Source organism: Marmota flaviventris, chromosome 10, assembly GCF_047511675.1.
Source record: "Marmota flaviventris isolate mMarFla1 chromosome 10, mMarFla1.hap1, whole genome shotgun sequence".
In the NCBI taxonomy this organism is placed as follows: Eukaryota; Metazoa; Chordata; class Mammalia; order Rodentia; family Sciuridae; genus Marmota; species Marmota flaviventris.
The window spans coordinates 90,146,606-90,172,223 of NC_092507.1; the positions used below are offsets into that span (position 1 = coordinate 90,146,606).

General features: G+C 30.8%; 1 protein-coding gene across 3 annotated transcripts in view; it reads right to left on the bottom strand.

The window, feature by feature from the left end:
- Col11a1 (collagen type XI alpha 1 chain) overlaps window positions 1-25,618 on the bottom strand; it is a 210,341-nt gene that overhangs the window by 10,426 nt on the left and 174,297 nt on the right. For all 3 annotated transcript variants that reach the window (XM_027943110.2, XM_027943108.2, XM_027943109.2), the window contains 10 exons: window positions 21,462-21,515; window positions 20,974-21,081; window positions 20,666-20,719; window positions 20,059-20,112; window positions 19,158-19,211; window positions 8,340-8,393; window positions 8,096-8,203; window positions 7,562-7,615; window positions 1,196-1,249; window positions 211-318 (listed from right to left, as the gene is read on the bottom strand). In XM_027943110.2, the coding sequence (XP_027798911.1) occupies window positions 211-318; window positions 1,196-1,249; window positions 7,562-7,615; window positions 8,096-8,203; window positions 8,340-8,393; window positions 19,158-19,211; window positions 20,059-20,112; window positions 20,666-20,719; window positions 20,974-21,081; window positions 21,462-21,515 (702 nt within the window). The remainder of the gene's footprint in view (window positions 1-210; window positions 319-1,195; window positions 1,250-7,561; window positions 7,616-8,095; window positions 8,204-8,339; window positions 8,394-19,157; window positions 19,212-20,058; window positions 20,113-20,665; window positions 20,720-20,973; window positions 21,082-21,461; window positions 21,516-25,618) is intronic.

A 25,618-nucleotide genomic window follows, 5' to 3' on the forward strand; every position in this document is an offset into this window, starting at 1 on the left:
TTATGATTTTAATAATTCACATTTTAATGTATTTACTCTAATGTCAAATCAACATCATTTGAAAATACCACTGATTAAAACAAACTCCAATAAAGATGCTCTAAAGTACTTCTTTGGTCATGTTTAAAGAAATATGTGAAGTGTGTGTGTGTGTGTGTGTGTGTGTATGATTGGAAGAGAGAAAGAAGAAACATTCATGCTTTTACTCACCCCATCCCCCTTTGCTCCTGGAGACCCTTGAGTTCCAGGGAGTCCTCTGTCACCCTTCTCCCCTTGCTCTCCTGGAGGACCGATCAAGCCAATTAAACCAGGATGGCCCTTTGGAAGAGGGGGAAAGAATTTAGTAATACATACATTAGAGCCATTAGTAAACTCTAGTCATACAATATTTGCACATTAAATTCATGAAAAAAAATTTTAAATGTAGATAAAATACATTTAAATAACCTTTCTAAATGGAATGTAAAGTTAAGATCCTCCCTCTCTTCTTAACAGGATTTTTACTACTTAACATTAAGGGGTTAGGGGTTTGGTATGTTATGGAACTGAATGTTTTCTAAAAATATCTTTGGTGTTTCATGTAAGGATCATTCAGCTTAAAAAACAATATCAATAAGTAATATTGATGATACATACAACGGAAAACTCATTATTTTAATGAGCATCTAATTTAATATGAAATGTTTTCTATTCTCCAGAGACTTGGCAGTTTTAAGAAAACATTTGGAGATTTAAAAATAATCTAAACAATATTAATGCCATTCAAAATTAAAAAGCTTGTTTTCTCTACTTAGTGCAACACAGTATAAATTCTTGGAGATCAGATTACTACTTGAAAGATATTTCTAGTTTAAATTATTTTTATGTTTCAAAACATAAAAGTGGTCATTTTGCTATTCCATCTGCTTATCTTGTGAACAGTTATTTTAGTACAACCATATGCTTTCTCCATATGGTTTCTAAAAGGGCACACTGAGAAGATGCAACACTGGATTCTGGTTCGTCTTCCACCATTACTTTGCATACTTTCTCTTCTATAAACACATCTGGGAAGCTGATAGTTATAGCTTTTCATGGTTAGAATGACAAAGCTATCTTTCGAAGTTTCCTTTTGAGAGGTTTTAATCTGCAAAAGTAATGACTTCTGCTATTAGTACATCAAAAGTATAACAACACATTTTTTAAAAATTCTTACCTTCTCACCCTTGGAGCCAGGATCTCCTTTGAGACCAGGTAAACCAGGAGGTCCCTAAATAATAAGAAAAAAATAAACACATTGAGAATAGGCATAAATATAAAAATCATATTACTTATCACAGAGCTAGTTTGATTTGAGAACTATGTAGTTTAAAAAAAGTTCATAATGATCAACGTTTATTTTTCAGGATTCCATGTAAATGTATATATTTAACACATCCTGGTTTAATTTGTGACAATAACATTAAACCATAATATTGATAATCCTGATTAAATAAATATGAATTGAGAAATATGCCATAGTTTGTGTGGATATTGATATAAAAATGGACAAATTCCTTATATCGTTCTATTAACAGACAAAAATACTTTATGCAAAGTATACGCAGTATTAAATGTGCATGTGTCTAACAATATTCTTCTAATGAGAAGAAAATTAATCATCAAACAAATTTATGTCAATTAAGTTAGATTCTCTTTTGTATTAACATAAACAATCATGCTGCTTTGTTAAACCACAGACAAAAAGAAGACTATAAAAAATTCTCTATTCACCTTTAAATATATCCTAAGAGTGGATTTTGACATTGCCCTTTCATCTAGATTGGAATACCCAACAGGGGTGCAGGTAGGTGGTAGAGTACTTGATTAGTATGTGCAAGGCCCTGGGTTCAATCCCCAGAACAACAACAAGAAAGAACATTAGAATATGTTATAGTAATGGATCTCTCAAAGTGCTGTCCTTGAAACATTAGCATCAGTATCACCTATGGACTTATTAGGAAGAAAATTCTTATACCTTGTGCAGATCAACGGAACCAGAAATTGTGTGTGGTATCCCATAATCTGGTTCATAGATCTGATGCTCATTAAAGCTTAAAAAACATTGCTCTGTGGTATCAGACCCTAAATCCAGTTAATCAATATACAAATCAGAGCACATAGAGGATATGATGTATATTAAAATAAAACATGACTTATTTAGTTTACTAGCTAAATGATTTTATAATTAAATGTACATAATTTGTACCTACTTTTTTTCTAGTCTTATCAGAAATGACAGGTGAAAGAAAATAATGCCCAAGAGCCTATTTAAAAAAAAAATGTTTTATAGGAAGCCCCGAGAGCATAAATTTTAAGGAAATAGTATAAATGGTAAAGGAAGCAATCAGGTAATCATTTAGACAGCTTATGTCACTATTAGGGTACAGGAGGTCAGACTATGTATTAGAATAAAGAAACATAAAATAAGTCTATGAAAATCACTTTAATAAAAATGTAATCATAAGTTTGATCCCTAGCACTGCAAAAAAATTGTAATTGTAATAAGGAACTATGTATGTGAAACATTTAAGAATATTGGTTATACTTGATATATATCAATTAAAAATCCATACATTTTCTAGGTTAAAAATATGAAACTGAAACCCTGTCATAAAATCAAAAGTACAAAGTGTTGGAGAGGCAGCCCAGTGGTAGAGCACCTGTGGGTTCAATCCCCAGTACAAAAACAAAAACCCCAAAATTATTTAAAGAGGCTATCTATATATGCTTTTTCTTCACATCTCATTTTATATTCAAACTTTCATGCATACAATATGCTTTACAGAAATTTTGCTGTAAAGGGGAAAACTGATAAAGATGTTGCCGGCTGGACATCAATATTCCTAATCACTGTCATAGTCACAAATGTTGAAATCTAATATATCATATCTCTGAGCTTTATTCATAAAAATATTATAAAAGTAACTGTGTCTTAATATTGTGATAATGAAAGAAAAATCAGGCTTATGAAAGACTAGATAAACAGTGAAGCATAACACAAATGTCAATTATGATCATTAGCTTTAGTTACACTATAGATGGGTACCTATTATTTTTTTTTCCTTCTATTCAAATAGTACAAGCTAAAATAGAAAAAAAGAAAATAGTAATTCTAGTTCTCAGGCTTCATAAGAAATATACTAGACACTGTGTTTCACATGCATTTTAAAATATTTTCTATAAAATTATTCATGAAGGAGTTAAAGGAAAAGAGTATTAATCCCTCTAAGTTAATAAGTTCTTATGAAATTACAAACTTATCTATGGATGAATTTGCCAAGCAAAATCAATTTTGTATTTTCATCAGCTGAAAATAGAAATTGATAATGTTATGATTTTGAGAGCAGTTATAAATATCCTTCCGAACTTGGAACATATCAAAAACAACAACTCTGCATATAAAAATGTTATTCCAAGTTACATGTTTTCTATTTCCTCTTTAGGACATTGTAAATTGAAAACTCCTAGGGAAATACATAATTCATATGCAATAAAGAGAAATGGAAAACAGGGACCATACATTCTTAAGTGTGTAGAATACACAATCAAACATTCCCCCTGCAGTATTATGCTTTATGGAATATTTGCTTGATCTGCATCTCAAAGCTCTAATGCGCTGAAGCTTAAAGAAATTGCAGATCCCACACTTTCTTTAAAAGATAAAATCATGAGATATTGTTTAATTTAGTGGAAAGCAAATGCTTTATTATTTCAACCTGTTTAATCATTATGAAATGCCAAGCATCTCATCCCCTTTTAGAGTTTAAATGTAGCATTAAGGCAAAAAAATAAAATTATAATTCAATAACCTATCTTACTTTTTATTCAGGCTTTTATGTTTGAAAAATAATGCTATCAGATATTTTATTTATCACTTTGTGAAAAGAAAGAATACATAATAATATTAAGTAAACTTGTCCAAAGATAAATAATGAATAATTTTTCAGTTGCACTGGAATGAATATGATTTTAAAAGAATGAAGCAAAACAAAAGCTTAAAACTAAATGATAGTTTTGCCTCCAAAAAATCAAATAAATATCAATTTTTAAAGTTACTAAATCACATTAATTTTGACCTCTAGCAGACATAAGAATTTAGTTACCATTACTTTTCTATTTAAAACACTCTTATTCACATTTAATTTTCGCTATGTACTAAAGAAACCACCAGTTCCACTTAAAAGCAAAAATAACAGCATAGTTGTTTACATAGGCTCATCATTGTCCTGTTCTTCTCTGTTAGTGCCTACATTTTCTACTTTTGTGACCTAAGTTCCATATGGGGATTCTAAATGTACATATGTCCATATATGTCTGTATATATACACATGGGTATATATGCACATGTATAGAATTAATGCATATGTAGAGGTTTAAGTTAAATGTTATCATTTGTATTTTGCTATTTAAAGTAAAAGGCATATACAGCACTTCTACAAAACTCTAGTCAAGTTGACAACAGAGTGGAGCAGACAACAAGCAAATATCATTTTTAGAGTTTGATATCTGTTCATTTCACTCTAAAAAAATTTGTCTCCATAAAGTTCCTATAAAAATGGTAAACTATTATCTATGCTGCTGATGGATGGACGATCTGTTAGAGTTCAATTGTCTAATTAGGTACCAGCCAATCTGGAAAGATGAAAGCCAACCAAGTTCAATAAGTTGATTTATTGAACAGCTAAACTGGATTTAAACACTAGGGCATGGGAAGACCTAGGTAGCTTTGACTAGTGGAACTTTGGAACTTTGCTGTAGGATGTTACAGGCAGCTTCTACAAGGGGAAAGGAGGAGACCCAATAGATAGCTGCAGAACTCTAGTAACAAGCTGAATCTTGCAAGACTTGAATACTTGTGCAAACATATTTAAGAGGGTAATGAGGAAAAACTAAATTATGGAGAAGGTATATTCAAAGCAATTTTATGTGAATTATTTTCTGAGTTGAATGTAAACTGTGTAAGTTTTCAAATCTCTATCTCCCACATCTTATTTACATTTATACCTCTCGTTTCCTTCTTTCATAATTTATATTTCTAATCAGGGAAGGATCCCTATTGGAAATTATTTAAATGGTTTTATTCTGGGTATACTTACCATCCTCTGCTTGATTTGATTATTGTACTTGTCACATGTTCTAACTGCTGAAAGTGTAACTGTACATGCTGACCTTCTGCATTTGCTCTAATAGTCAACATCTTCCAAATCTCTCTCTGTCTCTCTCTCTCTCTCTCTCTCTCTCTCTCTCTCTCTCTCACACACACAAACACACACACACACACACACAAACTGAGGTGAAATTAGTTTCTTTTCACTAAAAAGGCACAACTGATGTTTCTTAAAATATTGATCATTATTTTATTCACTTAATTCTTTATTTTATGTTAGTAGTACCCATCAATTGTTTTAAGTTGTATAAAAATAACTCATTTAACAGGCATTAAAAATTTCAGGAGGTAGAAGATGTTAATAACTAAATTAAACTCACTTAAATTTTATGCCATTTCATGAAACAGATGCTCTTAATCCCATTTTATAAATAAACTAAAACTGGAGAGAAAGAGAAGAAGGAAGAACAACTTTTCCAATGTCATCCCACAAGTAAATGGCAGTGCACATATTTGAAAATAGGGAGTTTGGATTTAGTCAATGATCTTAACCAGTAACCATGATAAATCACTTCTCACTCTGCTTAAAACATTACCTGTTAAGATAAGTCATTTTTAGTTGAATTGAAAAACCTCATTAAATTGCCAAAAGTAGCAGTTTTAAGGTAATAGCTCAATCCAGCCTCACCTCATAGACTTAGTACCATTTTCGTAGAGATTAAACATCACACCGAAAGCCAACTGATGCTAAGAAAAAGCTACAGTATTTTCATATCATAAATAAGTACTCTCTAACAAAACCAGCAGCCAGAGAATTGAATAGGCCCCTGCTGCTTATTTCTGAGGCTCATCATTTCACTGTTCCTAAAAAGGATTGTTCAGTCCCTTGAACTCTACATTTACATTTGCTCATGAGTCAGAAGTACAAACTTGCAAGCTGGAATCAGGTGGTATGCCTGATGGTTTTGTTTTTAATATTAGCCAAAGGAAATCTTCAGCATGGTACTTTTTAAAAAATTTCGTCTGTAGAAAGGTCAGCATACTTATTGGAAAACCTGAAATAATAATAAGAGAACCTCTGGCAAATTTTAGGATGACATTAAGGCAGAGTATTTTTTCTTCCTGGCTCTTACCCTGTGCAGTTAGGCACTTACCAAATCTAAGGAGAGTATTTCCTAAGTAGTGTAGTTGTGGAGTGATCCTGTTTCAGCCAGGACCCTATTTCTATGCTGATGAGATTATGTGCCCAGTTGAAAATCTCCAGCTTGAAGTCAATTACAATTTGGTAGTAATTATCCAGTTACCAAATAAGTAATCTTTACCTTCTTCAGCAAAAGTTTAAAATAATACTTTAACATTTATGAAATACTTGATAGGTATCTGAGGGGAAATTGTGCCATCTTAAAAAAAAATGGCCAGAATCCCTCTTGAATAATTATGATTGTGAATCTGAGTTTTGATGGTTTTAGGGTATATAGGCACCTGAGACAATTAATATATCAATGACAAGAGGCTTTGACTAAATTTTTTATTAATTTAACAATTAATTTATTTAATAGTTTGATGAATTTAATAATTAAATTAATTAATGATTAATTTAAATGACTATATGGAGGAACTTGACCATTTAAACCAATTTTTACCACACTTGCATAGTGCAACGTACACTGCTTGCTGTTTTCATTAATCCTTTAATATAACTATTATTGGATAGTGAAGTTAAAATAACTGTATTGTGAAATTGAACTATGCATAAAGCAAACAAGTCACCTATCAAGCAATGATTTTAAAGAGCAAGTCTTTTTTTCTCATTTTCTGCCCAAATTTTAGCAAAGATAATTCACATGCTAGAATAACATGCATTTCTGAATAGTATGCTGGTCAATCACTGCTTTACTACATTTCTCAAGCATATTGTTTGCATATAATGTTTATAATAGAGACTAAACGTGAATGTTGTTATAATCATATCTTTTTTTGTTAATGGGGCTTAGTGTCTTATCTTTCAGCCTATATGTCTCACAGAAAGAACCATTTATTTGGTCAAGGAGTCACTGTAAGCCTGTACTAACATTACTCTTTTAAATGAAGTACCAGGAAGCAAAGTTTAATTGCATGCATTTGGGGGAACTGTCTGTACTAGGAAAATGACTGGCAAGGCCATTAGTGGCATTTTATTCTGAGGGGAAATAATTTTTTCATCCAAAAGGTAAAAAAAAAAAAAAAAAGGAACATTCTTGTGATCAAGTGGCATATTTTCCATGTATCTATCAGTTAGAAATATTTGAATTTTTTGAGGTATGAGTAATATACTTCCTTGAATATTGTATCAAGTACAAACCAAGTTACCATCTAAAAATTTCAGGATTCTACCGTGTAGACAATTTTGTTTCAGTAATTCTCTCTTTAAATAAAGAAAAAGATGCTACTCACCATAGGACCAGGTGGTCCATCTTGGCCTGCAGCTCCAGGGAGACCTTGTTCTCCCTACAGAAAAAAATCATATTTTTATTAATAATAAATGATTATGTATTTTTTTTTCAATTTTGGAAATTCAGAAAGGAAAGCAGCAAACATCCCCTGTGAATTCTACTATATGAAAAACATCTACAAATACTGTGAGCAATTTTGTGTTTAAAATTTCAACTCCATGTGCTTGTCTGTATGCAATACAGGCACACATACATATGTGTGCACAGAGGCATGCAAAGAAATTTTATGTCATTGAGAAATTAGGGTTTAGTTCCCTATTCTTCCTTTGCAAGTTAGAATTTTACCATGAACTTATTAAATAAATGACATACTTAAATATGTAGGAATGTCTGTACATAATAATTACTGAATTCCCACAAAAACATTCTCAAAATAACTTATGAAATATGCTGTCAGAAACATTTTAACTCATAATTTTTCAGAAATACAATGCTGTTTTCAAGGCAACATTTTTCAGCTAAGATGCTTACTCACCACAGGGCCAGGGATTCCCCGGAGACCTTCTGGACCAGGCTTTCCAGATGGACCCTGAGGACCAACTGGGCCAGTTTTCCCAGGAGGACCTTCAGCACCTGCTTCTCCCTATTAGAAAATAAAATACATGAATGCACCCATAATCAGAAAAAGACATCTTACTATTTTTAAACATATTGAAAATAAATGCTTATTTAATGTATTATAAGATTTTGAAACATAATATTTGTAAAGTATATTTTACCTTAGCACCTTTTTCACCTTGTCTTCCCTCTGAACCTGCAGGTCCAGGAGGACCCTATAAACATAAAATTGCAGTTAAATATGTGTCACATTTATTGCAATTCTGGACTGACTTACAAATACTCCAATTTAACTTGTAACAGACTAATACATTTTGGTTTTCTATTGATATTAAGTTTCAAACACAAGGTGGAAAATTAAAATGATTTTCACACACAAGCTTTCACCCCAAATATTAAAAATAAAACACAGGGTAGACTACAGACAATCATATAGCGCCAATGTAAGTTAATGGTAAAAATAAAGTGTTTAAAAATGCGGGTGAAGTAAGATAGTTACTATGAGTATAAATACTCATATCATTTATTATGTTGAATTATTAGCGATGAATTGAATATTAAATTTTGCTTCCATCCTTATGTATATTTTAAGAGTGGGCCCCTTCTTAATCTAAGAACATCTGTAAGTGTTTACACATCCTTAAAGGAACATGTCCTGGTTGAAGAAACATTTATAATCATGATGGTCAACAGAGTATTTTCGTTCTCTAGAACTATGTAACTCATAGAAATAAGTAACATTAAAAAATAGTATCACTTCTTAAAAACTACCATTAGAGCAAAAATAGAAAAAAAGCACTACATTCAAGATGTCATATAAAAGCATATGTATGGGAAGATTAAATAAGAAATTTGGTGATCTCCTAGAACTTGCTTTTTATTTCTTCCCCAATTCCTCTTGTTTTCCATTTGTTCACTTCAGTTTTGTCAATGATTACGCTTAAAAGCATTAACCAAGATTGAAGCTGGAAGTTGGAGAGAGTAGCCATGTGGTGGTATTTGGTGAAAATAAGGTGAAGAATAAGGAATTACTTTTTAAAAATTTTCAGCTATTGAAATAACATTCTAATGATGAATACAGGCAAGATTTTCACGTCTTTTAAATTCATATTTAAAATGAATATCAAACACTCCATCAAACTCCAAATTCCATGAACTCATTTTATCTCGGAGAATCAGTGAAGAAAACACTGGTAATTATTTTCTCAATATCAGAACTGTAACCTCATTTGACATTCACTGTGCCTCAATCACAATATAAGAAATGTATAAATTCTATACAGTCATCTCTTGAGGTGGTAGCAATATGCTCTTAATAATGCATAAAATAACATTTCAAAACATATAAAATTCACATTATTTATGCAAGTATATTTCTGCATTAAAGCATAAACCCTGAATCTTTCTCACTGTTAAATGTTGAGCCATAAATTATTTTGGTGTGATATTTAAAATTCTACTCAATGTAATCACAATGTCTATTAATTTGAAAACAGAAATAATGAAGCTCATTGTAAGTTTTTCCTTATTCATGAAAAAGATTTTTTCTTAAATTAGTGATGTGAATTTATGCAGTCTTAAACTCAAAAGATTACATTTAATATGTGAACTTTATACCATAGATTTATCAATGGCTGCTTTTTAAAACACAAACCATCCCGCATATAAAAACAGAAAAATATACCCTTTATGCTGAGAGAGAGAAATAAAATCTGAGTTTGAAGAGCCTAGAGAGTTTTAACATAACTAAACTACAACAACAAAATTATTATTAAAATAAATGTTTTTCCACCCAAAGGGGCTTTTTTTCTGTATGTGTAAAGATAACTGTCACTATGTGAGTTCTTTTTAAATAACTCTTCCATTTATTTTCTCATTTTAATTTATTCATTTCATTTTTTCCCAAATGACAAAGAATTTTACTTTTTAAGAAAAAAGCAGACTTGGAGGAAAGCAGACTTGCTTTTCCTAGGAAAGCTGGAAATTTTCTTTGAAAAAACTCATAGTGCCTCCTATGATTTAAATGCATCCCCTCAAAAGTGTGTGTTGGAAACTCAGCAATGTAACACCATAGGGAGGTGGGGCCTAATGGGCTCTGCCCTTGTGGGTGGATTAATACTGATTGTAAAAGGACTCCAGGTGTGAGATCCATTCCTTGTGCTCTCTCATACTCTTCCATCCCTGCCTTTCTGCCATGGTGATGCAGCAAGAGGACCCTTGATAAATGTAGTTCATCGATCTCATATTTCCCAATCTTAGAACCATGAACAAATACATTTCTATTCCTTAGAAATTACCCAGTGTATGGTAATCAGTTATAGCAGCACAAAACAGACTAGTATAATGCACACAGAAAAATTCTTGTCTTGATTATTTTTCAGGTTTGCAACAAGAGGCCCTAGTTAGTTCTTCTCTGGCATTTGTTGCTGTAACAGATTTTCCTTTCTGTAATAAATACACTTCCTATAAAATTCTATTATTATCATCTTTAAATTATTCATATTTTATAATATATCCTATATTTTATCCATTCTTCCACTCATGTCACAAATATTTAAATATTACTTATGTTCCAGAAATGTGCTATGCATGGTGAATACAAATAAAATATAAAATTGCAACCCTAAGGGAATTTCCAAAATTTAGTTACAGAGACAGACATAAAAGTTAATAAATAGACTATACTGTAAAATAAATGAAGACCAGATAGGTTTGCAAAATAGGTACACTGATCCAGTTTGGCAGTAGGAAAAGTTTTCCTAAAAATTAAATATCTGATCTAAACCTTACAGTGCGGGATGCTTCCTTAGAACAGTTTACCTTCTGAACATTTACATGAAAGCACAAAGGCATAGAATGGAAAATATATGGTGCTCTTCAGAGAACTGCTAGTAGTTCAGTCAGACTGTCAGTCAAGAGTCTGGGCATACATGTGAGTCACAGGGGCAAAATTCTGGGAAGCATGCTGATGTTGGGGTTTGAGAAGCAAGGAGGAAAAGAGGGAATGTATAGAAAGGGAGAATTTGAGAAGGGTTCTGACTTCAAATATTAGTAAAATTAACTATGCTGAATTTAGTGCTATTAGAAGATTTAAATATGTATTAAGTGAACAAGTGCTCTTATTTTTCACATTGAAAAATTATAACAGCTACTCAAAAAGCTAAGGCAGAAGGACTATAAGTGTAAGTCCAGCTGGGCAACTTTGAGACTATACCTCAAAATAAGTAAAAAAATAAAAAAGAGCGGCATATGTTGTTCATAGGTAGAACACTCCCAGGTTCAATCCACAATTGTCACAAACGAAAAAACATTAGGACAGTTTTTCCTAAGCAGTATTAAAAACACTAACATTTTGAGTATTTAAAAAGTAAAGTTAAATCAATTTAATTAAGGATTCTTCAGAACTTTTAATATTCTTTTTGACTGTCTCTGAAAGAGGTAGTGATTCCCAATTTAAATGCACACTTTGTTTATGTAATGACCCTCAAAGGGCATAGTTTTTTACTGAACAGAAATTTTAAGAAAATTTATAATGCATTTTATCATTATGATTTATTTTTCCACCTATATATTTATATGATATAGGAATTTTTCAAGGGCCTTTGTAAAAGCAAACATTTCAATTTGAAATTTAACTTAACAATACATATAGTAACACACGTAATACATATGTATTATGTGTATTTGTGTTTTTTGTGCACTTATATATGCTCAAACTATATATGTATGTCTATTTACCATATATGGCATACATGCAGGCATATATATGATTTATCGGCCTTTGTAATCAATAATATCAGTTATTTTGATTTTTATTGAAGCTTTCTTTTGGTAATATGAGCTGGACTTTAAAATTCCATTTAATATGTGTACTTTCAAGTTATAAGGTTAATATTATTTTAATTAGTTCCAAAATATTTTTTTCAGTAAAAGGGGACATGAAACTAGCTGTAATGATCACTTGTGTAACAAAATTCCAAGCTTATTGATGTGAGCTGTACTATCTTCTGGTGCCTTAAGGAAAGAGATATTTATTTTTCAGTATTACAAATGTAGGACCTAAGGTACATGGACTACAAATCATAATGTAATTTTTCTAGTTCAATAACTATCAGAATCTTGTTTCTGTATCACCGCCACTCAAAGTATTACAATCAATATTCTATTAGGAAGTCTTATTATCATTTATTTGTCAAATTCATTCCCAGAAAAATGATAATATTTTGAACACATTTCTAGTAATTGTTACTTATGCTATATATTATAGCAAAATTGTCATTGGTCTGCCTTTCCTCCAATGTAGGGAAACTGAAAATAGGAGAAATGTTAATTTTCATAAAATACATGCAAAGCTTATTTCAGACTACCTGTCCCAGATGGACTGAAGAGACATAGATTGCAAAACAATTCATTTGACCAAAGTAAAAAAAAAAAAAAAGTGACCTCACACATTTGTAGTGTCTGAAGAATGACCTTACAATAGCATATTACTTGTTCCCAACTATTTTCTTCTCAGTTAACTCTGTTTAATCACATTATTATTTATCAAATTTCTACTGAATCTCTCTTATTTTATATATCTATTTTATTAAAAATTATATGCAGGGTTTTTTTAGTTTTATTGATTTAATTTTTTTAAATATACAGCAGTGAAATGCATTATAATTCTTATTATATATAGAGTACAATTTTTCATATCTTTGTATATAGAGTATGTTCATACCAATTCATGCTTTTATACATTTTTTTTGTATTACAATTCTTAATATATACCAAAAATTTTCATATCTCTGTTTATATATACAATATGTTGATATGCAGTTTTATGAATTTAAATTATCCCCCTTTCTGCAATTGTTCTCAAAGGAAATTCCTTTGTAATATGTTATGTGAATTTACATGAAGGAATAAATAATTTAAATATATATAGATTTCAACAAAATTACAAAATCCTGTACTTTGAAAATGCATTTCATTAGTATTTTAAAATTATTTTTAACATGCACCACTCAACTGAGTATTGATCACTATAAAATTGAAATGAGAAAAAAAAGAAAAATTTAGCAAGAAACAAAGCTAACCTATTATAAAGTTACTTGTTGCTAATAAGTTTTCTTTTAAATTACACAATCACAAAATTAGAAATGGTTTAATCTTTCACCTATATATTTTATTTATTGATAAATAAATCTATGAATAATGCCACAATTTGAAACTTTTATTCAATGTTAGTAGTAACATCTTACTGTCTGCACTCCTAAAAAATGTAGGCACTGGGCTTGCTTCTTTTAATATATAGGATATTAATTTAGTTTAGTCCTCACGTTCACTTTGGACTTAGTTATTATGCCCACTTTATAAATGAAAAAAAAAACTAAGACTCAAAGAAATTAACTTATCATATATCACATTCTTTGGTAACAAAACAGATTTGAAACTGGGTGTGACCGATTCTAATGCAACTGCATTCTAAATTATTGGTTTCTAATATTAAGATATGAAAGACGGTGATTTTCAGGTTGCAAAAGAACTAAGTAATACTAATCCCTCATGTTCTTTCATTTTTATAGCCAACAGCACCTATTTAAACTAAAGCAGAACTCCTGACTAAATCAACTAGTTTGTTTGGCTGTAGTTTAAAACAATGCAAACATTAATTGCAAGTACTATACAAAGTAAACCGTACTTTTAGTAATAAGGGTATTATTGTTAGAACAATTTTCACACCATCAAAATATTTTTCATTTTGTCTAAAAAATGGATTACTATGTAAAACTGATAAAGTCAGTTATGTGCATGGCAGTTTATGTTAACCTACTATAGGAAACAATTTAGCACTGTGCTAAACAACTTTCAGGTCAGATTCAATTATGCCACTTTTTTTGTGATGTCACATTTTAAATGAAGAAAACCTTCATGTTATTGTTAAATTGTGCTGACCTAAGGCTGCTTATTCTACCATATCAAAATGCATGTGAAAAACACCGTAAGCAATGCATAGTTACCATATTTCTCATGCCATTAATAATTCATGGGTACACAGCCTTTTAATTTTGTTAACAAAGTGACTAGAATAGATTAAAATAGCCCATCATATTTGTATAAATTATTACTTTAAATAACTTTATGATCTTGAGGTTCTCAACATACAAATTCATTACATCATGCAACTCAGTATCAGAAACTTCCTATATGCTATTTTGCATAGTTACAAGGCACTTTCTCCCACAGAAATAACTACCATCCTAAACTTTTGTTAATCATTGTTTTATCATTTTTTTATTTTTACCATGTAGTTTGAATACTAACCATGTTTTACTTTTTTTGCCCATTAAATAAACAAAATGTTGAAATATATTATTTTGCAGTTCAATATTTTGCATTTATATAGATGCTCCTCAACTTCTAATGGGATTCTGTTATACTCATGATAAATTGAAAATATCATATATTGAAAATGCATTTAATATACCTGACCTGTTGAATATTATAGTTTAGCAATACAGTGCTTGGTAGAATACCAGTCCTTTTCTCACTGGCAGCTGCTCAGTGTGATACTCTCTTTTGATGTATTTGATGTATATGATATCACTAGCCTAGGAAAACATCAAAATTCAAAATTTGAAGGCCAGTTTATACTGACTGGGCATTTCACACCATCATAATGTCAGAAAATATAAGTCAAACTATTTTAAGTTGATAATGTATTTTCTCTTAATAGGTTTTTGAGATTCATCCTTCTAGATTGAAGCATCTCTAATATATTCATTTTCACTGCCATGAAATATTTTTATTTGTGAATATAATTAATTTATCTTTTCTTTTCTTTCTTTATTTATTTAGTCAAGTCTCATTTTTATTTTCTTCCACATAAGGACAAAGAATTTTTCTGGAATGTTTGGAATGTTAGCAAGAAACAAAGCTACTCTATTATAAAGTTACTTGTTGCTAATAAGTCATTTTAATAAATAGCCTTACATATGAAAAAAAATTACATGTTTTTCATATGTAATTTATCTTTTCTATAGTTATTATTATGAATAAAGATGATACGAACATTCTTATATGTGCCTCATGGTAAACATGTGCAAGAAATAATGTAGGATATGTACCTAGAAATGTAACTACCAGTTGGTAGGAATAGTTGAATAGAATCTATTAGGTAACTTAGAACTATTTCTCTAAAGTGGTTTTACAAATTAACAAAGAATACATGTGAATGATAATCCCCCTCGTTTTTGAAAACATCTTTTCTAACATCTGGTTTGCCAAGAGTAGATTTTTGTTAATTGGTGAATACAGGATGTTATTTCCATGTGATTTTCAGCACATATTTCTCTGACTTCAACAACATCATATCTATCATTTGTGTATTTGTGGGGCATTTCTGTCAAATGCCTTCTCGTGACTTTTGCTAATTTTTTTTTCTATTGGAATATTTTCTTTCAGAATTTGAAGAAATACTTAGATATTTTGAAAAATTATTCTTTACAAGTTTCTCTATGTTAGAAATATCTTCTCCTAACGGATCTTTTATTTTCCATGTCTCTTTAATATTTTTCGATAAACAGAAAATGTTAATTGTGATACATTTGATAGTTCAATTGTCTTCTTTTCACTAACAATCTAATGTAAAATTATTAGGTGCTACAAGAGGCTGGTCTATAGACATTGTTACATTATGAAAATGGTACAATAGGAAACAAAGGGCAGACACAGGAAACCAAGAACAAGTAATGAGATTGAATCAGTAATGAAGTTTCCCCTAAAAGAAAGGCCCAGGATCAGATGGCTTTATTGCTACATTTACCAAACTTTTGTAAAACTAAGCCCACATCTTCTAAAACTATTTCAAAGAATTGAAAGGGAGGGAACTCTTCCAAACTCACTCTACCAGTCTAGCATTTTATCCATATTAAAAACAAAACAAAAAAACCAAAAAACAAGAACACAACAACAACAACAAAAAACTAAACACAAATATCTTAGATGGTCATAGGTATAAGAATCCCCACCCCCAAATACTATGAAATGGTACTCAGTAGCACATTGAAAAGGTCATTCTCTAAGATCAAGTGATGCTTCAACATCCACAGATCAACAAATATACTTCCTCACACCAACAGAATGATCAGAATAATATGATCATCTCAACCAATGTAAAAACATATTCAGTAAAATAATGTCCCTACATGATTAAAACTCTAAACAAACTAGGTATAGAAGACATTTGCTTTAACATAAACAACAATGACTATATATGCTAAATACCCAGTCAACATTATACTGAATGGGGAAAAGCTGAAGGCATTTTCTCTAAAACCTGGAACAAAACAAGAATGTCAACTCTCACCATTTTGTCAATATAGTATTTGAAGTCTTAGTGCAATTAGGCAATGGAAAGAAATGAAAGGTATACAAACAAGAAAGGAAGAAGTTGAATGACCTCCTTCTACTGACAGTATGATTGATTCCATATATTAAAAAAAAGAAAATCTGAAGACTCCACTAAAAGACTATTAGAAATGATAAATGAATTTAGTAAAGATGTAGGATAAAAGAGCTACATGTAAGAATCAGTAATCTTTTTATATACCAATAATAAATTGGCTGAGAAATAAATCTACAAACTCATTCACAATAATTATGAAGACAAATAAAATACATAGGAATAAATTTAACCAAGGAAGTGAAAGAACTCTATAATGAAAATCTCTGAACAATGAGTAGATACAAAAAAGAAAAAAGGAAATAACTCCTATTTTCATAGATTGTAAGAAAAACCTTAAACATGCTGCCCAAAGCAATTTAAAATTCAAGCCCTATGAAAATACCAATGATATTCTTCATTGAACTAGTGGAAAAAAGTCTAAAATTCATATGAAACCACCAAAGACCACAAATAGTCAAAGCAATATTGAAAACAACAGCACACACACACGTGCATAATTTGTGCATACACACGTGCACATGTGTGCGCACACACACACAAAAAATGCTGAAAGCAACACAATACTAGATTTCAAGACAAAACACAGATCCATAGTAACCTAAACAGCATGGTACTTGTACACAGATACATAGACCAGTGGAAATAGAATAGAGATCCCAGAAATAACCCTACACAACCAACTGATTTTTGAGAAAGGTACCAAAAACAGAACTGGGAGAAAGGACAGTCTCTTTAAAAAAAATACTGGATATCCCATGTAGAAGACTGAAACTTGCCTCTATCTCTCAATTTCTATAAAAATCAACTCAGGATGGATCAAAGACCCAGGTGTAAGAACTGAAACCATAAATTACTGGAAGAAAACATCAGCAAACACTTCCAGACATTTATATAGGCATTTTATTATATGACTCCAAATATACAAGAACCAAAAGCAAAAAATAGACAGATGAGGTTATATCAAACCAAAATCTTCTACATAGCAAAGGCAACTACCATGAACAGAATAGAAAAATACCCAACAGAGTGACAGAAAATATTTGTAAGAAACTCAAAAATCTCAACAGCATTAAAACAAATAATCCAATTTTTAAAGTGGGCATATAGTCTGAATAGACATTTCTTAGAAGAAGCAATATAGATGGAAAACAAATACATGAAAAGAGGAGATCAAAATAATAATTGCAAATCATTAGAAATAGATGGACTATCATTGAAAAGACAAAAATAAATGATTCTTCAAGGATGTGCAAATAAAGAACTCTAATGCATTGTTCATGGGAATGTTATTGAGTATAGTCATTATGGAGATTAGTATATGGGTTCCTTAAAGTAAATTAAAAAGAATGGATTTATCATATAATCCAACCATCCCTCTTCTGCTTATATATCCAAATGAAATGAAATCGGTGTACTGTAGAGATACCTGCACTCCCATGTTCACAGCAATCCTATTCACAATTGCTAAGATATGGAGTCAAACTAGTGTTCCCAGAAAGATGAATGGACAAAGAAAATGTGCTACATATATGTAATGGAATATTATCCAGAAATAAAAAAACCTGAAGTACTGTCATTTATAGGAAAACTATCTAAACTACAGAACATCATGTTAAGTGTAATAAGCCAGACTCAGAAAAGACAAACACCATACATTCTCTCTAAAGCTAAAATAAGCCAATTTGAACACTCTGATTACTGGATGCTCAGCAGGGTGGAGGGAAGAAGGGGTAAAGGGAGGTTGGACAACAGGTTCCAAACACAGGTAGAAGGAATAAGTTGTAATGTTGTTGCACAGGACAGGGGGAGGATTATAGGTCATAATAATCATAAATAGTTCATAATAAGCTGATGTACAGTTTTGTGACGATCTAGAAGAGAGGAGCCTCAATTTCCCAACCATAAATGATGAGGGGAGAGAATGATAATTACCTTGATTTGATTAGTGCATGCTGTATACCTGGATTGAAATATCATACTGTGCCCCATTATATATAAAACTATTATGTTAATCAAATAGAAAAGCAAATTAAATTTAGTTTAAGAGTTTTGAAAATCCAGGTTCTTCTGCAGTCAATATTTTGAACAACAGTTGGTACAGATCTTCAGGAAAATTCTTTTGAATTTTTACTCACAAGAAAGAGAAGTTTGACCATGTAAAGCAATATAATATTATATACTGGTTCCTAAGAATATTTTACTCATATGACACGCAGGTTTTTGCAATGCTTTAAGCTACCACTGGAGTGTTGACATCTTATCCACACATGGTACTCCAGGAGTTGATGTTCAGGGTACCATTGGAATTTGTTATAACAGTCTATATTTTCACTGAGGAGAGTACTAAGCACGCCCTAAATAGGAGTTGTTTTTCTTATTTTCATAATGATATTGAAGTGGTTAAAGATTCTTCTATTTGAATATGTATCCTTAGAATATACTGCCTATAGCTTACATACATAAGTTTAAATAAATGGTGAATAAAGAACAGATATTTCAAAATGAAGAATTAAAAAAAAAAACTTACTCTTTTCCCAGGAGGACCTGGTGGGCCAGCCTCACCAGATGGACCAGGAGGACCCTATAAATAAATATAAATTACATATGAAAGACACTGTTAAAGAAATTGGAAATTATCTTATGGATTATATAATTTCTCAAAACCTGTACTTAAATAGATCTTGCTTCCTCATTTCCACAAATCTATTTTTCCTTAAAAAAATCAGCTTAATTTCAGATACCTAAACTTCCTCCAGATATCTACAAATGAAGTTGATAAATTCTTATGGTAATCTTCAAAGCTAAAGGAGAGTGAATCAGATTCCCTCTATGTAAAACTCTGTCCTTTTAAAAAATGCTAATTTCTATTTGGCAAATATTCAACCAGTATACTAATTAATCGACTCATGCAATTAATAATTATACTCATAATCACATAAATTTGTGAAACTATGAAGTTTTACCTCTAAATTCCTTTCAGTCTTATTTTTTTTTCAAACATAACTTTCTTAAGTTCATATATGAATCATGACCAGTGAAACTACACAGCATGTACAACTGCAAGAATGGGATCCTAATTACAATAAGCTATACTTCATGTATATATAATATGTCAAAATACACTCTACTGTCATGTATATCTAAAAAGAACAGATACAAAAATATTTTTATTTAACACAAATTAATGGATAACTGAATCTGATATAGTATGGCAAATCATTAGTATGCTGTGACTGTAGTTTTTATTATGAGGACTTTGATTATAGTTTTGATATATCTCAAGAGAAACACTTCTAATTAAACTGGAATTCAAATATTTCTTTTGGAAAAATGTACACACAGTGAGCTATGTTTTTGAAAGGTTGATCATTGCTTTAAAATAACTTGAGTGTGTAAAGATTAATAAAAAATTTAATGGGCTTTCTTACCGGTTGCCCAGGATCTCCATCTTCACCCTTGTCACCACCAACACCATCTTGACCCTATGATCAATAAGAGAAAATGAATCCAGACATTTTTCACTACATTTCATTTTATCAGGGGAAAAAAAAAGGTTTAATAGACTACCTTAGTGTGTTCTTGAGATAAATTATCAGATGGAAAAATAAAATTACTATTATTTTCTTTTAGGACTGTGGTGCCTCTTAAAGATAAATAAAACTGCTGCTATATCAGATTAAAAATATAGTATGCTTTTGATATAAGTCAAGTAAGAAAAGGCAATTAGCATGAAAGGCAAGTTCATCCTTTCATCAGGGACTGATATGGTACAGTAGATGATCGGATTTGCGTTATAAAAGAGACAGGGAAAAACAACAACCCTGCAACTTTAGTAATAGGTAATCATAATCATATACGTAGAAATAATAATCTATAGTAATATTATCACATGTATTTTCTTGTAGTTGTTTGTTTTCTTTCTTGTTCTGTTTTTGAAAGTCCATCTGAGTAATGAAGAATCTTCTTTATTAACAAGAGAAACACTGGGAACATCCCTACAAAAATCAATCATATATTTTTTTCCATAATACTTACTGCAGGGCCAGGTTCCCCAGGAGGACCAGGATCTCCAGGAAAACCAACAGGACCCTAAAAGAAGGTTTTTGAAGAAAAATAAATAAATGAAAGAATTTGAAATTTAAAAGGGTAAAGTCATGGCAAAGTCTAGGGAGAATATTTTTTGTGCTGGAAAATTTCTTAAAAGTAAAATTAATTAAGAATATTTATGAATATATGAAATGAATAAAACTCAGCTTCACTAACTATATTTCTAATATTTCTACAAAAAGTTCAAAAGTGAGTCTGGCATAAATGCCACTTTAAAGAGAATTAAACTCACTCACCGGATTACCCTTGGGGCCATCATCACCTGGTGGCCCCTTTGCACCAGGAGGTCCAGCAGCACCAGGTGGACCAGCTTCTCCTTTTTCTCCCCTTTCTCCTTTGGGACCCTACATAACATAAGAAAATAGTTACTTTACAAGCTTTAAATCAGTTTTTAACCTTAGCATACCGAGCAGACAATTCTTTGTTGGGGGGTTCTGTTTTGAACATTGTAAAAAGTATAACAGAATGCATCCATTAAAGGCTATTAGTTGTAATGCTTTCACTTGGGCAAATGTTATCTTTCTCAACTTGTATGTGAATGGAAATAGTCTAGGATATGCAATGGTATTAAGCATTAAGTCTCTGCCTTTCTGATTGCTTTTAATGGGTTGAAAAGGGAAACTAAAAACCTAAATCATTACTGGTAGTTAAGTTACATTTCAAAATGCTTTAAAGAAATTTCCAAACAACTAACATCCTATATTGACAATAAGATGACACTTACACCTGAGCCTGCTTCTCCAGGAGGCCCTGGGTTCCCTGCTTCTCCGGGTTCACCCTATGAGGAAAAAAAAAAAATAAGCATTAGAGCAGAGAAATGACATCTTGCAGTTGTAAATCTGCCTTCAGTTATGATCGTACATTTGAGAGTAGTCACTCCATTATTTTATTGTTTAGAAAAAGACAAAGAAAAACTTGAATAACAGTAAGGAACTTTTTATATTAATGAATTCAGTATTTTTATTTTTCAGATGAGGAGACAGAACCACATAGGCTTGATATTACAATTCTCATGGGTTAATTACAGTCAGCACATCAAGTTAGCTTACCACCAAACAAATATAACTGACATATGCATGCTTCCCAACAAATCATGTACTTGTATGCACCAATATTTACATTATAATCAATTTTACTGATTAAAAGTTTCAAATTGTTTCTTACTGAAATATGAATTCACTTTCTCTTTAACATAACAAATCGTCTAATAATTTGAGACTACATTATGAATCCTATAGGATACGGTTAATAGAGATCAGGAGAACACAGAAAAAAGAGTATAATTATGAGGTATAGAAGGCATTTAGATACTAACAAAACTGCTCTCTTTGAGAATATACTTGTAATAAATTTCATAGCTTTTATGATCTCATTTAGATATGGGTGGCTATTTTCTAGCTTAGCAGAATAATAAATAAATTTCTAGACACGTAGATTTTAGCTATGAAAGCCTGTTGCTAATGCCTCCAACGGAGAAATACATAAAAAAATATAACAACTTGCTAAAGTGATTGTTTAAATAATACAGTACATTCATAAACTGTACTTCCACTTATAATCATGGTACTTCCAACTCTGAAATCAGAGATCTTAGCAATTCTGAAGTAGGCTGTGTACTTCTTAATTGAAAAAGATACATGAGGCCTGAGTTTCCTTTAATTTTAAACTCTTGTATCTCCAATATTTGTAGCACAAACTCCATGCTCTTCAATGGTTTCAAGGGTAGCAAATTAAATGTAAACACAGAGAAAACTATTTTGTGTACAAAATTCTTACTCTTTGAGAATATACACGTATTTTAAGTCCTTATATTATCTGCATAATTGTGGAAGACATCAAGTATTTTAAGAAATTTATCAGTAGTAGTTAGTGTGTATAAATTTCCTACTCTCAAGGTGAATAGCAAGTATTTCCAGTATTTTGGATAAACCTTACAAGTAAAATATTACATTTTTATTATTTATGAAGAAAGACATTGTTGAGCTATCTCAGTCTAATGGATTGATATATAAGTAATAATTTTATGAGCTGGTTATTTATACCTTTGAATGGAAACAAGTAGTTTGCAATTCAAATCAGCTGTAAAATGCTCATGTTAAATATTTTATATATGGTATACATATAATATTTATTTAGAATATAGAAAATATGTTGATTCTGTACAAAATGTTTTCTTATGTGTCATATTAAGCCAGGGTAATAATGCAGAGGCAGCAATTAGAGGTCAAATAACTATAGTTTTTTAAATCCCTGTCAACTGTAAAGTCAAACAGATTCTATAAAACTTTTTTCCTTTTTTTTAATAGAGAAAATGATAGGCAGGGAAGAGATGGTTTTAAATAATTTTCACGGTTTAAGGATGACCTTTGTAATTATAAAGTCAAATTTAAGAACAATACATTAATATTCATTTGTCCAGAAACACATATGAAAATTATGTTTATTGTACAAGTATGCACAATATATATAGCAATTCCATAAGATGTAATTAATATTTTCTAGAAATACCTCAGTTCCAATTTTCGAAAGTGGGTAGGACAAAATTACAAATGAATAAAATAATGCCACAGGGAATATATCAACAAGATTACAAAATACTGATTCTAAAGAATAATACTTGATGTAAGTTATATGATAGTGAACTGGTAGATGACAAAGTGCTAGTTTATGAAAGTGTCATTTCTTATAAACCTTTTTACCTCATTCTATATAATGTTTGCTTGTTTAAGTACAGCTTCCTTCAGAAGGAACAATACATTACTCTGTATGTTCAGAGCTATAGACATATTAAATATTAAGAAAATACCCTCTTTTGAGGGAATTATTAAAGTTCAGAAGTTACTTATGGTAAATATACATTACAAGAACATGTTAAATATGTTCATCCAAAGCACACAATGACTAAAGACATTGCCTTCTTCTATTTTTCATTTTTAATGACTGAAAATAAAGTTTCCAAAATATAAATGGGGATATGTTCAACCAGAATGAAAGATGATGTCAGAAATCTATAATATATAGCAGATTCTAAAAATAAATAAATAAATAAATAAGATTAAAGTGTTTTATTTCTATACTGTTTGGTGTCACATAGAAAATTAAAAATAATAAAAGAGCAAAATTAGAGCTCTCTTTTGTCATGTAACAAATTTCAAATCAGGTACATTTAAAACATAAAAATCAAATCACCAAGTAGAGTGAATCATCCTCATAAAACTCATAGTTGGTAAGGTGCTACCACAGAGGCTTTAAACAAAATGGAAACAGTGTTTGACTTCCTCCGAACTCCAAACATCAGTGTCTATCTGCAAGAGTTTCACAGAAGAAAAAGCATAAAAGAAGCCAATGAAGAACTTAAAACTATTCCCTTGTATTTGAAATCTTTAGGAAACAAGCTGAAACGGCTAGTAAAACCAGGGACTGAGTTGAACACTACTAGACAGCATTAGAACCAAAAAGTGATAGTGTAACAAAGAAAAGGGTCAAGGCTGATGTCATTGATCTGATACACAAGTATCCACAAATCAGCATTGTCTTAAGCTTTTCCTCCTAGGACAACTGACCTCAATGACAAATGCTCTTTCAATCCCACCCTCCAACCACCAGAACAACTTAAACACTCAACTTTCAATTTCAGAATATAAAAAAGATATCCAAATAAACTGCACCATTGATGCACTAACACAAACTTTTCCAATGAAGTAATTAATGTATTGGAATAATCACATAAATTTTCTAAAGTAAACATCAAAATAACATATTCTGTTATTACATTTTATTTCTGAGCTTCAAATTCTTTTTTATTTTATTTTTTTTTTAGTTGTAGATGGACATAAAACCTTGATTTATTTATCTTTATGTGGTGCTGAGGATCAAAGCCAGTGCTTCACACATGAAAGGCAAATGCTCTGCCACTGAGCCACAACCCCAGCACTTTCAAATTCTTTAATTAAAATCAATGAATTTCTTTTAATAATTCAGTACAAGATAAAATGTGTCAAGACTTAAGGTCAAGGAGCAGAATCACTTCTTTCCTTTTGGTACCAGGAATTGAACCCAGGGCACTTAGCCACTGAGCCACATCCTCAGTCATTGTATTTTTTATTTTAAGACAGGATCTCACTAAAATTGCTTAATGCATTGCTAAGTTGCCAAGGCTGTCTTCAAACTTGTGATCCTCCCGCCTCAGCCTCCTAAGCCATTGTTATTACAGACAAGCAGAATCACTTTTAAAAGTTTGCGATAAATCTGATATCTTTAAATAATTATCAAATTCAGGAAAAAATTTAATTTTTTACCATATAATATTTTCTGCTATGAAATTCAATTCTTTCCTCAAAACTGGTAAATAATTTATGTTTTAAATCAAGAAAATACCAATGATATTTTTCTTCATAATTCTATTAAGAAGTGAGCATGAATACAAATTTTTTAAAAATCAGTGAATCATTTTGACATTTTCATAAAAGAAGAGAAAATTATTAAAATGAAATCATGTTCATCAGAAAAGGAAGCTATTCCAAACCTGGATGTTTTAGCATATGCTAACTATTTTGAAAAGTGCCAAAGACAGGTCATATTATTAGTAATGAAAATATAACTCAAAACATGACAAAATCAATGACTAATTCTTTTGTGTCATGAACATTTCTATTTCCCTTTTAAGTCAGTTACATTGAACAATCTCTTCTATGTTCAGTCCTATGACTATCTAGAGAGTGAACTCCCATCAGAAATTCATGGAGTGGAGTGTATTTTTAAATGAAAAAACTTTGATGAAATTACTGAAGATTTTTTAGTTTCAGCTTTCCAGCTCTCAAAGGTGGATAATGATGAAACCATCATTATGAAGTTGTTGCACTGACTAAAGAAAATAACCCA